The sequence below is a fragment of the Hylobates moloch genome, unplaced genomic scaffold (assembly GCF_009828535.3).
Source record: "Hylobates moloch isolate HMO894 unplaced genomic scaffold, HMol_V3 SCAFFOLD_4, whole genome shotgun sequence".
Classification (NCBI taxonomy): domain Eukaryota; kingdom Metazoa; phylum Chordata; class Mammalia; order Primates; family Hylobatidae; genus Hylobates; species Hylobates moloch.
In genome coordinates this window covers 35387207-35403068 of record NW_026652279.1, presented here as the reverse complement: position 1 = coordinate 35403068, position 15862 = coordinate 35387207, and the positions used below count along the sequence as shown (strand labels likewise).

Below are 15862 nucleotides of genomic sequence, written 5' to 3'. Positions count from 1 at the left end.
TATTATTATATAAAGAGTTAATTATAAACGCTGATAAAATAATGTTCTCTGAAATGTAAATTTCAAAAATAATCATCTAAAATAACATTATAAAGTTTTAATCACACATTTTCCCAGCACCAGAAATTTAAATAGGAGTAACTAGGGAATATCAGTGCTATGATTTAAATATATTCTCAATAATAAATTAAATCATACAATTAAAATGCCTTCAAGGGAAAGCACTGTGATTTCAATTCTCTTTTACTTGAAATATCAAGTATTAATAACCCTCCAATTCTTTTTATCCTCCCTCTCCCTCCTATGTTGGGAGAGTAGGCAGAAAAAAGCCAATCAAACTTCCCAGCAAGAAATGATGTAAGAAAATATTTTTAAGGTTATAATTGGACAGGGTTGGGGGGTAAACGAGAGGTAGCAATAAAGGTGTGTAGAGGGTGTCCTTTTGGAAATCTGAAAAGCCCACAGGCAGACAACCCTGGAACTTCCCACCTTACCATCCATAGCCATTCCTACCCCTGCATTCCCAAAAGATCTTAAAATAACTTTGAGCTTCCTCGTACAAGTTTGCTCAAATAGATTTTTGTTACTTGTAATTCAAGTGTCCTGACTTACAGATTACACTTCCCTCTTTCTCAACCATATTCTTCTTCTTTGCTAGACAGACAGGGTTTAAATTAATTCCTAATTTTCCTAAAATAGGAATATGATTTCCTACAATATAACCATCATAGTAACTTGCAAAATAATGAAATAAAAAGTGACCGCAAAGATAAACTGTCGATTAAAAGAGAATTTTTTATGGAAGTAATAAAACACAATCTTACTTCTAGATTCTCTTTTTTATATACTTCAATAGCTTTCTCTTCAGATAATCCACAGCAACCATACTCCAGAGGAGTAAACACCGTAGTCGGAACATTAATATAATCACACTGAAAAACAAACAAATTACATTGTCTTATTTTGTGAAACTTTATTAAAAAAACCTATATGACATATATTTATATAAAGAAAATAAATCAGTCCAGTTCAGTGTGATCAATTCTTAAAACATCAACAGCTTCAGGAAAATTCTAAGGTACCTTAACAGAGATCTGGGATGGGCCCCTGACTCAGGGGAAGAGACCACACATTGGCCAGCCACCAACAAATGGGACCGGCTCTCCTGGAGCACAGACTCGGAGGTCTAAAAACCAGAAAGAAGAGGTGGAGGTGGTGCCACCCATCTGCCCCTAAAGACACTCTCCAAAATGTTTTCTTTCCATGCCCATGATTCTGGGCCCTGCTCTCCTGGAGCACTTCTTCCAGGTAACCTTGAATTATGCTACTTCACTGGAAGCTGAGACCACCTCTTGGCCATTTCATATTCCTTATGCCACTGAAAGGTGAGGCAAGTATGCAGCTCAACGGTGCTGGATTGAGTGTTCTTGACCATCAAAGGGGGATGGTACATATGTGAGTGTGTCTGGAGGGGGGTGCTAATACACCGCAGGGACAAGGATGACCACAGGTCATCTCTATAGTCCAGGGGTTAAGAAAGAACCATCTCCAAAGCCTTTATCAGACTGAGTCAGAGAAGAATGGACATTGCAAGGTAGCACTCCTGCCTAGGAAAGGCCCCAACTTGGGAGAAGAGAGGGCTTCTCTGGCTGTGTGGAAAGGAGCTGGAATACTTTGGTGGGTGAACCATGAAACCATGTGCATGGAGAGAAAGCTGTGTGTAGGTGGCAGAGAAAAGGTGGAAGGTGCCTGCCCAGCCACAGCCCCTTCAAAAGACACCACCATCCACAGCACTGTATGTTCCCCAATCTCTGCCAATGGTCACAAGTGATTAGACTGGGGACAGCCATCTGATCTCACAAAAGCCAACACATAAGCTGGCCAGAAATCTATGGAATGGCAGAAAAAGGTGGGCTGAGTCAATCCAATTCTTTCTTTTGTAGGAAAATTAACTAGAAGGAAAGATAATTTTCCAGGTGGTAGAGGGATGGGAAGAAATGGACCTGCAGAGTTGTCGCCAAGTTAGGCCAAGGAGGAGCACATCTGTACAAACCCCCCACTGTGCTGCTGGGCCCCAGAGCAGCTGGGACCCCACCTCCAAATGCAGGCAGGCGCAGCCCTAGTATAGTTATTTTTTAGGTTCCTCTGTGATTCTACCTATTAATCCCAGGATTCTTACAGTAACCTCCTTCAATTTGCCTAGTTTGAGTGACTTTCTATTCTTTGTCACCCCAAAGAAAACCAAAACACCACCACGTATCCCCCAGATCAATGACAGGATTTGCATACAACACAGGTAAGTTCTCCATTAGCCTAGATTCTTACGCTCTCATGCCACTTCATATTTGCCTACCTGCAAACCATGGGTAAGCCAAGCGTTTATTTTCTTTTCCCAACATGGCTGAGAAAATCACATAACTATGTGAACTGCCTGGGTATTTTCTGACTTCTCTGAGGCACTCACATGTTGCCTATCCATTTATTGACTGGCAGCCGACCCTAGATTCCATAGCTTACATGGGAGGCCTCATTCTTAATAGATGCCTTTGTTTCCTGTTTCATATCAACTAAGAAAAATAAACACGAAATGGCTCAACTTTGCCCCTTTCTCCTAAAAACCTTCTCCACATCTTAGACCATCTCCTTCACCTGGACTTGACTCATGCTACCCTTCCCATAGGCTTCTTTCCGTCTTGAGCCTTTCATCTCTTTTTTTATACTCTACACATATTGCTCCATATTCTAATCCCTCCTCCCCACAGTCACCACAATTAACTCCTTACAGCATCAGGCAACTGCTCTGCCGACATACACCCCAAAATGTTATTTGCATTTGAGATAATTCCTTGCAAATTTAGCATTCCTGGCCCCCATCCATTAATGCCAGCAGAGCTCCCTCCCCAGTGGCCGGCTTCATGCACCAAATACACCCACCCACAAGGTCTCCATGCGAGGCCTTGGCAGGTACCTGGGGGATGAAGCAAAGCAGCACATGGCATTCCTCATGGAGAATCCGTGCCCAAACCTCTTCATCTGAACACACTTATGCCAAAACAACTGGAGAAATTCAGAATGTGGGACATTCTACAAGAAAAGTAACCTGGATTCATAAAAACGTCAGAGTTAAGAACTGGAGCAAGACAAGGATGCCCACTGTCACCAGTCTTATTCAACACAGTACTAGAAGTCCTAGCCAGAGCAGTCAGGATGAGAAAGAAATAATGGGCATCCAAACTGGGAAAACAGAAAGTGAAACTGTCCCTCTTTGCAGACAGTATGATCTCATATGTAGAAAAACCTAAATATTCCACCAAAAATACTTAGAACTGATAAAGAAATTCAGTGAAGTTGCAGGATACAAAAATCAACATACAAAAATCAGTAGTGTTTCTATACACCAATAACAAACTAACTGAAAAAGAAATCAATAAAGCAATTCCATTTACAATAGCTACAGAAAATAAAATAAAATATTTAGGAATACATTTAATCAAGTAGGTGAAACCACTCTACAATGAAAACTGCAAAACATTGGTGAAAGAAACTGAAGAAGATACAAAAATATAGAAAGATATCCCATGCTTATGGATTGGAAGAATTAATATTGTTAAAATGACCACACTACTCAAAGCAATCTACAGATGCGATCCAATCTCTATCAAAATACCAATGACGTTCTTCACAGTAGTAGAAAAAACGATCTTAAAATTTTTATGAAACCACAAAAGAAGCCAAATAGCGAAAGTAATACTGAACAAAAAGAATCAAGCTGGAGGCATTACACTACCTGACTTCAAAATATACTACAAGTTATATAGTACCCAAAACAGCACGATAGTAATATAAAAACAGACACATAGACTATGAAACAGAGCAGTGAACCCAGAAATAAAACCACATATTTACAGCTAACTAATTTTTGACAAAGGAACCAAGAACATACATTGGAGAAAGGACATCATCTTTAGTAAATGGTAGTGGGAAAACAGTATATGTAGAAGAATGAAACTGTACCCCTATATCTCACCATGTGGAAAAATCAATTCAAAATGAATTAAAGACTTAAATACAAGTCCCCAAATTATAAAACTACTAGAGGAAAACAGAAGAAATCCTTCTGGACATTGGTCTAGGCAAAGATTTTACAGGTAAGACCTCAAAAACACAGGCAACAAAATGAAAACAGACAAATGAGACTATATCAAACTAAAAAGCTTCTGCAATCAGCAAAGGAAACAATCAACAGAGTAAAGAGACAACCTGTAAAATGGGAGAAAATATTTGTAAACTATCCATCTGAGAAGGTACTAATATCCCTATACAAGGAACTCAAAACAACTCAGAGCCAAAAAAAAAAAAGAATCTGATTTAAAAATGGGCAACGGATCTGAATAGATGTTTCTCATAAGACATACACATGGGCAACAAGTATATGAAAAAATGCTCAGTATCACTAATCATCAGGAAAATGTAAATTGAAGCCACAATGAGATACCATATCCTGGTTAGAATGGCTATTATCAAAAAGACAATAACAAAGGCTGGTGAGGATGTGGACAAAAGGGAACTCTTACATACTATTAGTGAGAATGGAAACTAGCACAGCCACTATGGAACACAGTATGGAGGGTCTTCAAAATACTAAAAAAAGAACCCCCATATGATCCAGCAATCCCAGTACTAATATTTATCCAAAGGAAAGAATCAGTGTATGAAAAAGATATCTGCACACCCATGTTTATTGCAGCACTATTCAAAATAGGAAAAAATGGACTCAACCTAAGCATCCATAATGGATGACTGGATAAAGAAAACGTAGTATATAAACACAATGAAATACAATTCAGGCATAAAGAAGAATAAAATCTGATCATTCACAGCAACATGAATGAGCCTGGAAGACATTGTATTAAGTGAAATAAGTTGGGCACAGAAAGACAAATACTGCATGTTCTCACTCATATGTGGGAGCTAAAAAAGTTGATCTTAGAGAGGTAGAAAGTAGAATTGTGGTTATTAGAGGCTGGGAAGGGCAGGGTAAAGGGAAGGATGGGAAGAGGTTGGTTAATAGACACAAAATTACAGCTAAACAGGATGAGTTAAGTCCTAGTGCTTTACAGCACTGTAGGGTGAACATAATTCACAAGAATTCATTGCATATTTCCATAAATATGTACAATCATTATGTGTCAACTAAAAATAAAAGGAAAAAAGTCAGTGTCATAAAAAATAAAAAACAAAGGCAAGGGGACTGTATCAGATTAAGAGACTTAAGCGTCATAAGAGCCACATGTACTATGCAAATCAAAACACACACACACACTCTTGGCCAGGCGTGGTGGCTCACGCCTGTAATCCCAGCACTTTGGGAGGCTGAGGTGGGCGGATCACGAGGTTAGGAGATCGAGACCATCCTGGCTAACACAGTGAAACCCCATCTCTACTAAAAATATAAAAAATTAGCCGGGTGTGGTGGCGGGCGCCTGTAGTCCCAGCTACCTGGGAGGCTGAGGCAGGAGAATGGCATGAACCCAGGAGGCAGAGCTTGCAGTGAGCAGAGATCGAGCCACTGCACTCCAGCCTGGGCAGCAGAGTGAGACTCAGTCTCAAAAAAAAAAGAAAATCACACATACACACTCTTAAGGAACAACTGAGGAAATTGAATATTATAGTACTTTTGTTGAACTTCTCAGATATGGCAATAGAACTGCAGTTACGGAGGTAAACATCCTTGTACTTAGGAGATATATGCTGAAGTAGTTAGAGACAAATGTCATTGATGCCTGCCACTTCAAAAAGTGGCAGCAAAAAGCTCAGCAAAAGAAAAAAGGAATATGAACTACACATATACATATTTAGAAAAGGAGAGACAGAACAAAAACAGCAGGATGTGAACAACTGGGGAATCTGGGTGAAAGGTTCAATATGGGTGATTGTTTTACTACTCTTTCTGTCTTTTGACATCTTTCTAAATAAAAAGTTGGGGAAAATAAAGGTCTCAACAGATCCCTACTGCCTAGAGAAGGCCCTACCAATTCTTTGTGGCAAAGATTTTTGATGATCTGGCACCAAATTAGTTTTCCAGCCTCCTTCCCAATTGTACTTCCCTATCACCAACTACTCTGCCTACACACATTCCAAAATGTTCTATTGCACTGTGTTTGGGACAATTTTTCTTTGCATGAGATGGTACACTCAGCATTCCTGACCCCACCCACTAATGCAGCAGGGCCCTTCCCCAGTCATCCGTCTCCTGCCAACTCCACCACACAGCCACAGATCTCCTGATGGAGCTGAGCAGTACTTCCCCAGCTGAAAGCTCCTGGGACACTATTCATAATCCTTAGCACAAGCCAAGCACTACAGGTCTCTGCGTTCTTAGCCGAGTTATCTGCCCACCTGAAAAGTCCTTTGCTTCCTCAATTTTAAATTACTCATCCTATAAAGCTCATCCCAAATATTTGATTTAAAAATCTGAAAAGTGGAAATCCTCTGTAGAAATAATCTGATTCACATCCTTGGCTTGGCAGATAATGAAACTAAGAAGATCCTCAGAAGTTAAATAACCTGACCATGTTTACAGGCCAAGTGGGCACTGAAGCCAGGACCAGAATCCTGACTCATGCCAAGAGCTCCTATGCTATTACAGTGCAACAGTCCACTTATGAAGGCTTTCCCCCTCCCTGCAGCTAGAATCAAACCATTCCTTCAGTGTCCCTAGAGCAACCTGCTGACAGCACTCTGGCACACAACCATACTCTGCCTTCTGCTCAGCCTGTGCCTGCCTGACTCATGATCCACCTACCTGGTAAGCCCCTGGGGCTGACCATGGCCAGTGCTTTGTGTATCACCTAGCACAATATCTTGCACACAGTGGACACTCAAAAAATATTTATTTTAATCCATTAGTAAACAGTAAGTCTACTGCAGATTATATCTCTGAGGAACCCTTTACTTGGAAAACAAGCACACAAGTTTTATTTGTATTAGTTTTAAAAATCATAATCTTGATCAAGATATTATCTCAAAAACAGTAAGAAACTTACCTTTTCTAAAGAGGCCCCAAAAAGTCTCCGAGCTAGCAGCTTGCCTGACTGTATGGCGACAGGAGTGAGCTCTGGCTTATCCTCCAAAATATCCCCAACAGCATAGACATATGGCACATTGGTCTGTTCTACATCATTTACAGGTATTTTTCCACTCCTATTAGTTTTTGAAATGGGAAAAAATATATATTACAACTCACTCTACACTGCTGGCTAATACTATTAGCCAAAAGACTAAAACATAGAGAAAAGACCTCTCTTAAAACTCACGCACCTCAGGATATCAATTATATATAAGGTCAATGACTTAAAGTAACAAGGGTTTCTGTAGCTCCAAAAGAAAATATCTCTGGTGAAACCACGGGCATTTCCTGGATGCCAAGGATATCTGCAGACTGCCTCCACAGACTCACTTAGAGCTTTGGAATTTATCTCTTTCCCTGACCAAGGACATAAAGATGTGCTCTAAATCACAGACATTAGGTGAATATATCTCTGCAATTATTTCTTAAAGTCATCGTTTAATATATGAGCTTTTCAAGGCATACAGTAAGAGTTACTGATTGATGAAGAAATTGATTATAAAGAGCTGGCACTGAACTTATAAGATAAATTAAGACATATCTCAGAAATTAAATGAGAATTTCTTAGAGGTGACCTGCAGAAACCTGTTGCTTTGTGCAGCAACAGTACAGTGATCCCAATATACTTACTTCTCATTAATTTTGACACCAATCTTCTCCAAGCCTATTTTCCTTGTACAGGAGTCACGACCAATAGCTAACAAAACCTGCATTTGGAGAGAAATCAAAAACACAAATTATCCATATCAGGAATGAAAGAGGGAACATCACTATAGATCCTTCAGACATTAAAAGGGTAATAATGGAATATTATGAACAATCTATGCCAATAAATCTGACAGCTTAAGGTGAAATAGATTCCTTAAAAGACATGACTTACCAAACTTCACAAGTCTGAAAAGTCTACAGGCTAAATTATGTCCCTTCAAAATTCATATGCTGAAATCCTATCTCTAAGTACCTCCAAGGGTGACTATATTTGGAGACAGAGCCTTTACAGAGGTAATTAAGGTAAAATAGGTCATATGGGTGTGCCTTAATCCAGTATGACTGGTGTGCTTATAAGAAGAGGAGGACATGGGCAACACAGACCAAAGGATGACCATGTGAGGACACAAGGAGAAGACAGTCATGTACAAGCCTAGGACAGAGGCCTCAGAAGAAACCAACCCTGTCAATACCTTGATCTTAGACTTCCAGCCTCTAGAACTGTGAGAAATACATTTCTCTTGTTTAGGCCCGCTGGTCTGTGGTACTCTTCCAGAACTGTGAGAAAATAAATGTTGTTTAAGCCACCCAGTCTGCAGTATTTTGCTATGGCAGCCCTGGCAAACTAATATGTCCTATACCATTAAAGAAACTGAATTCTCAACTTGTAAACTTCTCATAAATTAATTCCAGACCCAGATAGCTTCTATAGGAAAGTCTATGGAATACTTAAGTAAGAAATAATGCTAATGGTACAAAAACTCTTCCAGGAAAGAAAGAGGAAAAGGGAGTATTTCCCAACTCCTTTTTTATGAGGCCAGTATAAGCAGCTGACACCAAAATCAGACAAGTGCATTAAAAGAAAAGAAATCCACAAGCCAACACTCCTCATGAATACAGATGTAAAATCCTTAATGAAATGTTAGCAAGTCAAACATAGCAATATATAAAAAGGATAATTGTTTGTGACCAAGTGAGTTTGTCCCCAAAATGCAAATTTGGTTTAACATACAAAAATCCATCAATGTAATTCATCATATTAACAGAATAAAGGAGAAAACAATTCAATCATCTCAATAGATGCAATAAAGCATTTCACAAAATTAAACACTCTTTCATAATTAAAACCTTCAGAATAAAAGAAAAGACAATTTTCATCACCAGATAAAAGGCAAGTGTAGTAAACTTACAGATCACATCCTGGCAATGATACAAGACTCAATGCTTCACCCCTAACACCAGGAACCAGACAGGCATGCCCATTCTCACAATTTCTAATCAACACTGTATTGGAGGTCTTAGCCAGTGAAACAAGGTAAAAAATATATATATATCAAAGACATGCAGACTGGAAAGGAAGAAACAAAATTGTTTTTATTTGTAGATATGAATCCTAAGAAGCTACAAGGTCAATATAAAAATAAACTATTTTTATATACTACCAACCAACCATTTAAAAATGCCATTTATGTTAGCTTTAAAAACATGAAGTATGTTTAGCAAAATACATGAAAGACCTCTAGAGCCCAATGATAAAACATTGCTGAGAGGAACTAAGGAATACACAAATAAATGGAAAAACATATGAGGTTCATATGTTGGAAAAATCAATATTGTTAAAAAGTCAGTTCTTCCAAACTGACGATGGAAAAAAGACAATTCCAGCCACAATCCCAGCAGACTTTTGTTTCTAGAAATTAAAAAGCTGTTTTTAAAAGTTATATAGAAATGCAAACAATCTAAACAAAATTAGAGGACTCACTCTACCTGATCTAAGACTTACCACGAAGCTTCAGTAATCAAAACCATGTGGTACTGGGGAAAGGACAGACAAATGGTCTATGGGAAGAGTACAGAAATAGACCCACAGTTAAATGGTCTTTTTTTTTTTTTGAGATGGTCTTGCTCTGCCGCCCAAGCTGGAGTGCAGTGGCGTGATCTCGGCTCACTGTAAGCTCTGCCTCCCGGGTTCACGCCATTCTCCTGCCTCAGCCTCCCGAGTAGCTGGGACTACAGGCACCTGCCACCATGCCCGGCTAATTTTTTTGTATTTTCAGTAGAGACGGGTTTTCACCGTGTTAGCCAGGATGGTCTCGATCTCCTGACCTTGTGATCTGCCTACCTCAGCCTCCCAAAGTGCTGGGTTAAATGGTCTTTCATTGAAGATTCCAAAGCAATTCAATAGAGAAAGGGAAGTCTTTTCAACAAATGGTACTGGATATCCATATGGAAAGAAAAGAACTGCACAGTGAAGCACGTATGCTCTATATAATCCATAATACATGTGATGAGGTAGAAAATAAAGTGGCTGCAGATCTAGAATGTGGCTGTGGAGTGCTTAGTCTTGGAACTGCAATGTTAGGAGCCAGGTTGTATGTTGGATTTGACATAGATGCAGGTGCACTAGGAATATTTAATAGGAATGTGGAAGATTCTGAATTAACATATGTTGGCATGGTTCAACGTGATGTGTGCTCATTATCTAACGGAATGTCCAAGTCATTTGATACAGCAATTTTGAATCCTCCTTTTGGGACCAAAAATAATAAAGCAACAGACATGGCTTTTCCAAAGACCGCTTTGGAAATGGCAAGAACAGCAGTATATATATTCTTTTTTTTTAAATTATACTTTAAGTTTTAGGGTACATGTGCACAATGTGCAGGTTTGTTACACATGTATACATGTGCCATGTTGGTGTGCTGCACCCATTAACTCGTCATTTAACATTAGGTATATCTCCTAATGCTATCCCTCCCCCCTCCTCCCACCCCACAACAGACCCCAGTGTGTGATGTTCCCCTTCCTCTGTCCATGTGTTCTCATTGTTCAATTCCCACCTATGAGTGAGAACATGTGGTGTTTGGTTTTTTGTCCTTGCAATAGTTTGCTCAGAATGATGGTTTCCAGCTTCATCCATGTCTCTACAAAGGACATGAACTCATCATTTTTTATGGCTGCATAATATTCCATGGTGTATATGTGCCACATTTTCTTAATCCAGTCTATCATTGTTGGACATTTGGGTTGGTTCCAAGTCTTTGCTATTGTGAATAGTGCCGCAATAAACATATGTGTGCATGTGTCTTTATAGCAGCATGATTTATAATCCTTTGGGTATATACCCAGTAATGGGATTGCTGGGTCAAATGGTATTTCTAGTTCAAGATCCCTGAGGAATCGCCACACTGACTTCCACAATGGTTGAACTAGTTTACAGTCCCATCAACAGTGTAAAAGTGTTCCTATTTCTCCACATCCTCTCCAGCACCTGTTGTTTCCTGACTTTTTAATGATCGCCATTCTAACTGGTGTGAGATGGTATCTCATTGTGGTTTTGATTTGAACAGCAGTATATTCTTTACCCAAATCTTCAACTAGAAAACATGTTCAAAACAAAGCTGCAGAACGGAAAATCAAGACAGATGTTATTGCAGAGCTTCGAGATGATCTGCCAGCATCACACAACTTTCAGGAAAAGGAATCAATGGACAGTGAAATGGACCTAATTCAGTTTCCTCTTCAAAAGCCTCCAAAACCAAAAGCAACTTAAAATCTAATTAAAATGAATTCTAATTAAAATGAATGAGAATTAATTTGTTTACTAAAAAAATTCAAGGTAGATTATGGACTTAAACATAAAAGCTAAAACTATAAAGCTTCAGGAAGGAAACAAAGGGATACTTTCATGACCTTTGGGTTAGCAAAGATTTCTTAGAGCACACAGAAAGCATGAACCATAAAGTAAAATACTAATAAAATTGAACTTCATAAAAATTTAAAACTACTGTTAACCCAAAGATACTACTAAAAAATACATAGGCAAGTCACAGATGTGAAGAAAATATTCAAAATACATATATCTGAAAAAGGAATATGCCCAAGATATACAGAAGCCCTGCAATTCAATAAAAATTCAAACGATCCAACAAAAAAGGGCTGAAGACTTGAACAAACACTTCAAAGAAAAGATACATGAATGGCCAATAAACACATGAAAATTGCTCTACATCATTAGTCATCAGGGAGATGCAAATTAAAGCCATAAGATACCTCTACACATCCACTAGAATGGCTAGAATGAGAAAGCCAGACGCCCCTAAAAGTCCTAAGGGTCTGGAACAACTAGGCCTTCACATATAGCTGATGGAAATACAAAATGGCATAATCATTTGGAAACTGTTTGGTAGTTTCTTAAAAAGTAAAAACCATTCCACGAGCAAGCAATTTCACTCCTAGGTATTTGTCAAAGAGAAATTAAAATATATGTTGGCTAGGAGCAGTGGCTGATGCCTATAATCCCAGCATGGTGAGAGGCCAAGACAGGAGGATTGCTTAAGGCTAGGAGTTCAAGATCAGCCTGGACAACCCAGTGAGACCCCAACTGTAAAAAAAAAAAAAAATTAGCCAAGCATGGTGGCATGTGCCTGTGGTCCTAGCAACTAGGGAAGCTGAGGTGGGAAGATCATTTGAGCCAAGGAGTTGGAGGCTGCAGTGAGCCTTGATCTCACCACTGCACTCCAGCCTGGGTGACAGAGTAAAACCATCTCTCTCTATATGTCTCTCCATAGAAAGCTTTCTACAAAGAATCTTCACAGCAGTTTTAATCACAATAGTCCAAACTGCAAAGAGTCTAGGTATCTACCCACAGGAAAATGAATAAACTGCTACATTAATAAAATCTGTACAATAAAAAGAACTACTGATGCACACAACATGGATGACTCCTAAAAACATCAGTCTGAATAAAAGAAGCCAGATACAAGGAATACATACTGCACAATTCCACTTATATGATATTTAGAGGCAAACCAAACAAAATGAGTCTATGGTGACAGAATCAGAACAGTGGTTGCTTGGGGTCAATGACTGGGAAAAAGCACAGAGCACTTTCTGGACTCACAGAAATGTTCTGTTACCTAAAGGAGTGTGGATTACATGAACGTGGACATCTGTCAAAACTGACTGAACTGTACACCTAGGATCTGTGCATTTCACTACATGTATATTATACCTCATTACAAAAATAATTTACAGTTAGATATTATGGACAACTTCATACCAATACATTTGAAAACTCAGATGAAATGGACTAATTCCTGGAAAAAAATATAACTAATCAAAAGTAAATCAAGGAAAAAATAAAAAGTCTTAAAAGTCCTTTGACTATTAAAGAAATTAGTCAGTGGTCAAATATATCTCCATAGAAAATTATAGGTATAGACAGTTGCATCAGTAAATTCTATCAAACATACAAGAAACCAATTCTAATGTTACATGAACTTTGCCAGAAAACAGAAAATGAGGAAACATACTCCAGACTTCTTTCATGAGCAGGAATACCTTGACACTCAAACCTAAAATTAAAATGTTCAATATGTAAAAGGAAAATTACAAGCCAATATGATTCATAAATATAAATGCATAAATTCTAAATAACAAAGTCCAACATTACCAAGTTGGGTTTATACAAAGGATACAAAGTTGGTTGAATATTAGAAAATCAATGCAATTCAACAAATTAACATCAGATTAAAGAAAAAATTCATCATCCACAGCTGCAAAAGAAACACCGTTATAATTGAACATACGTTTCTTCTTAAATATACAAAACAACATAAACAAAATGACACTTAGGAAACAAAAAATAGAAAATGAGCTCCTTAACTTGATTAACAGCATATAACAAAACCCTACAGAAAACATTGTTTTTTAGTGAAACATCTTTTCTTTTGATATTGTAAATAAGACAAGAGTGCCTGCTATTGCCATTTCTTGTCAGGACTGTACTGGAGGTCCTAACTAATGCATTTATACAAGAAAAAAGGAGAAAACCAGTAAAAAGGAAGAAAAAAACTGTTATTATTCACAAATAAATGTGCACACAGGAAATCTGAAACAATCTAAGGATAAATTTTTCAGTAAGAGTTTAGCAAGATTACTGAATACTAAATCAAAACACAAAAATGAGCAACATTTGTATACACTAGAAACACTTAAAGATAGCAACATTTTCAAAAAAATACCATTTGTAACTACATATAAATTACATAAGTATCTAGTAATAAATCTAACAGATATTCTTGATCTCTAAAGAGAAATGTATTAACTTTGCTGGGAATCATTAAAGAAGATCTAAATTAATGGATAGATATACCATGTTCATGGGTGGGAAGACTGAATATTGCAAAGAAGTCAAGTGTTTCCAAATTTTCCTATATATCCAATCCAATCCTAATCAAAATCTCAATAGGGTTGATTTTTGGATTTTGGTTTTGTTACATGTTTTTTGGCTTTGTTGATGTTCTGTACGTTGCATTTTTTTAACTGAAAAAATTTCTACATAAAAAGAGTATATAAAACATAAATGTATAGTTTCTGTCAAAACTATAAACTAATTACAAAAGAAATGTTGGCCTCCAAAGTATTCCATGGGTTATTTCACATTGTTTGGAGATTTTGTACTGTTTGTTTTTGAGAAAGAAAAATAGCTTTGTTGTTGTTTTTCATTATAAAATATATTCAATATTTATTGCAAAAATATTCAAATTAAGAAATGTATAAAATATCTAATTTTCCAAAAGTAAGCACTAATAACATCTGGATATATGTGCTTCCAAATTTTACGTACAGTCACATACACTCATATTTTACCATGGTATTCCTCATGCATTACTGAAAACTCAAATGTCAGTAGCCAAATTATCTTCTATGATAATGCTCTTACAAAGAATAAAAAAATGTAAAAAATGTTAATCCTGGTATAATCTTCCCATAAGTTTCATTTCTGTTAATTTAGGAGTGTGTTCAATAACTTAGTAATGACAAAATAAAAACTCACTGTGTTATAGACTCCTTCAATTGTTTCTGCTCCTTCAGTGGATTTAGCCAACACTTTCAGCTTTCCAGGTGAACCTTTCTCCAACTGTTGAACCTAGTAAGAATGAAAAGTGTAATGATGCTATCTAAATATGACAAAAAAGAAACACACGAAAGGGTGTACACTGGTATGTTTGTGTACATTTGTGTGTTTGGTGGTGGTACATATAATAGGTGTTAGTATAGTTAAGGTTTCTGGATAAGGCAGAAATAGAGAAAAGTGGACTGTCACAGATACATTTTGGAGGTAGAAATGAATTAATGAATTAGTTGAGATTGGAGGGAGCAAAAAAAGATAAATTAAGGGGTATTCCTAGATACTGGATTAATACACTGTGTTAAGTACAATTTACTGAGTACTGAGATGGGCCAGAAAGATTAGCAGGAAAATATTTAGGTAAAAAAATCTAGAGTTTCATTTTTGTCTTGTTAAGTTTGAAATGCTTATGAGGAATTCAAGTGGCAATTTCTAGTAGGCAATAGTAAAAATGAGTGTGAAATTCAGGAGAGACTCTTAAATAGGAGATATAAGTCTGAGAATCATTAGCATTTAGATAATGTTTAAAACTATGGGCCTAGAGAAGATCATCCAGGTAATACGAGTGCACAGAAGTGAAGAGGGGCCCAGAGGAAAACAAATGGGTGCAGGAGTCTGTAGGTTGAGTAGATGTAGATGGGAAAACTATAGACTGTGGGGCCACAGAAGCCAGAAAGGAAGGTGCTTCAAATGAAAGGCCAGTTTCAGCACATGCTGCCAAGAGGCCCAGTAAAATAAGGACAGAGACATGACCACCGGATTCGATGACAGGAAGTTTGCTAAAAGCCTAACAATCAGCTTCAAAGAAGTGAAGGATATGGAAGCAGCTGACAGTCAGCTAAGCGTGAAATGGAGTCAAGAAATTAGAAGCAGCACGCAGAGTTGTTCTTTGTTTTTTTGTAAAGGAGAAAGAAAAATAGGGACCCAGCCAGAAAGGCAGTGAGGGTAAAAGAAGGCTTAATTGTTCAAGATGAGAGACAGTGATAAGAATGAGGAAAAAGAAAACTACTAACTGAAGATGGAACATCCTTGAAAAGGTGAAACAAAGTGGGAGATGAGGGGACTCGGCCTCTGAGAAGAGCAAGGACATTTCCTGTATCAGAAGAGGG

At 37.7% G+C, this 15862-nt stretch overlaps 1 protein-coding gene across 1 annotated transcript in view; it reads right to left on the bottom strand.

Annotated features, from left to right (window-relative positions):
- TXNRD3 (thioredoxin reductase 3) overlaps positions 1-15862 on the bottom strand; it is a 48600-nt gene that overhangs the window by 8242 nt on the left and 24496 nt on the right. The window contains exons 10-13 of the mRNA XM_058437375.1: positions 14679-14771; positions 7760-7836; positions 7047-7203; positions 825-932 (exon numbers count right to left, since the gene is read on the bottom strand). Of these exons, the coding sequence (XP_058293358.1) occupies positions 825-932; positions 7047-7203; positions 7760-7836; positions 14679-14771 (435 nt within the window). The remainder of the gene's footprint in view (positions 1-824; positions 933-7046; positions 7204-7759; positions 7837-14678; positions 14772-15862) is intronic.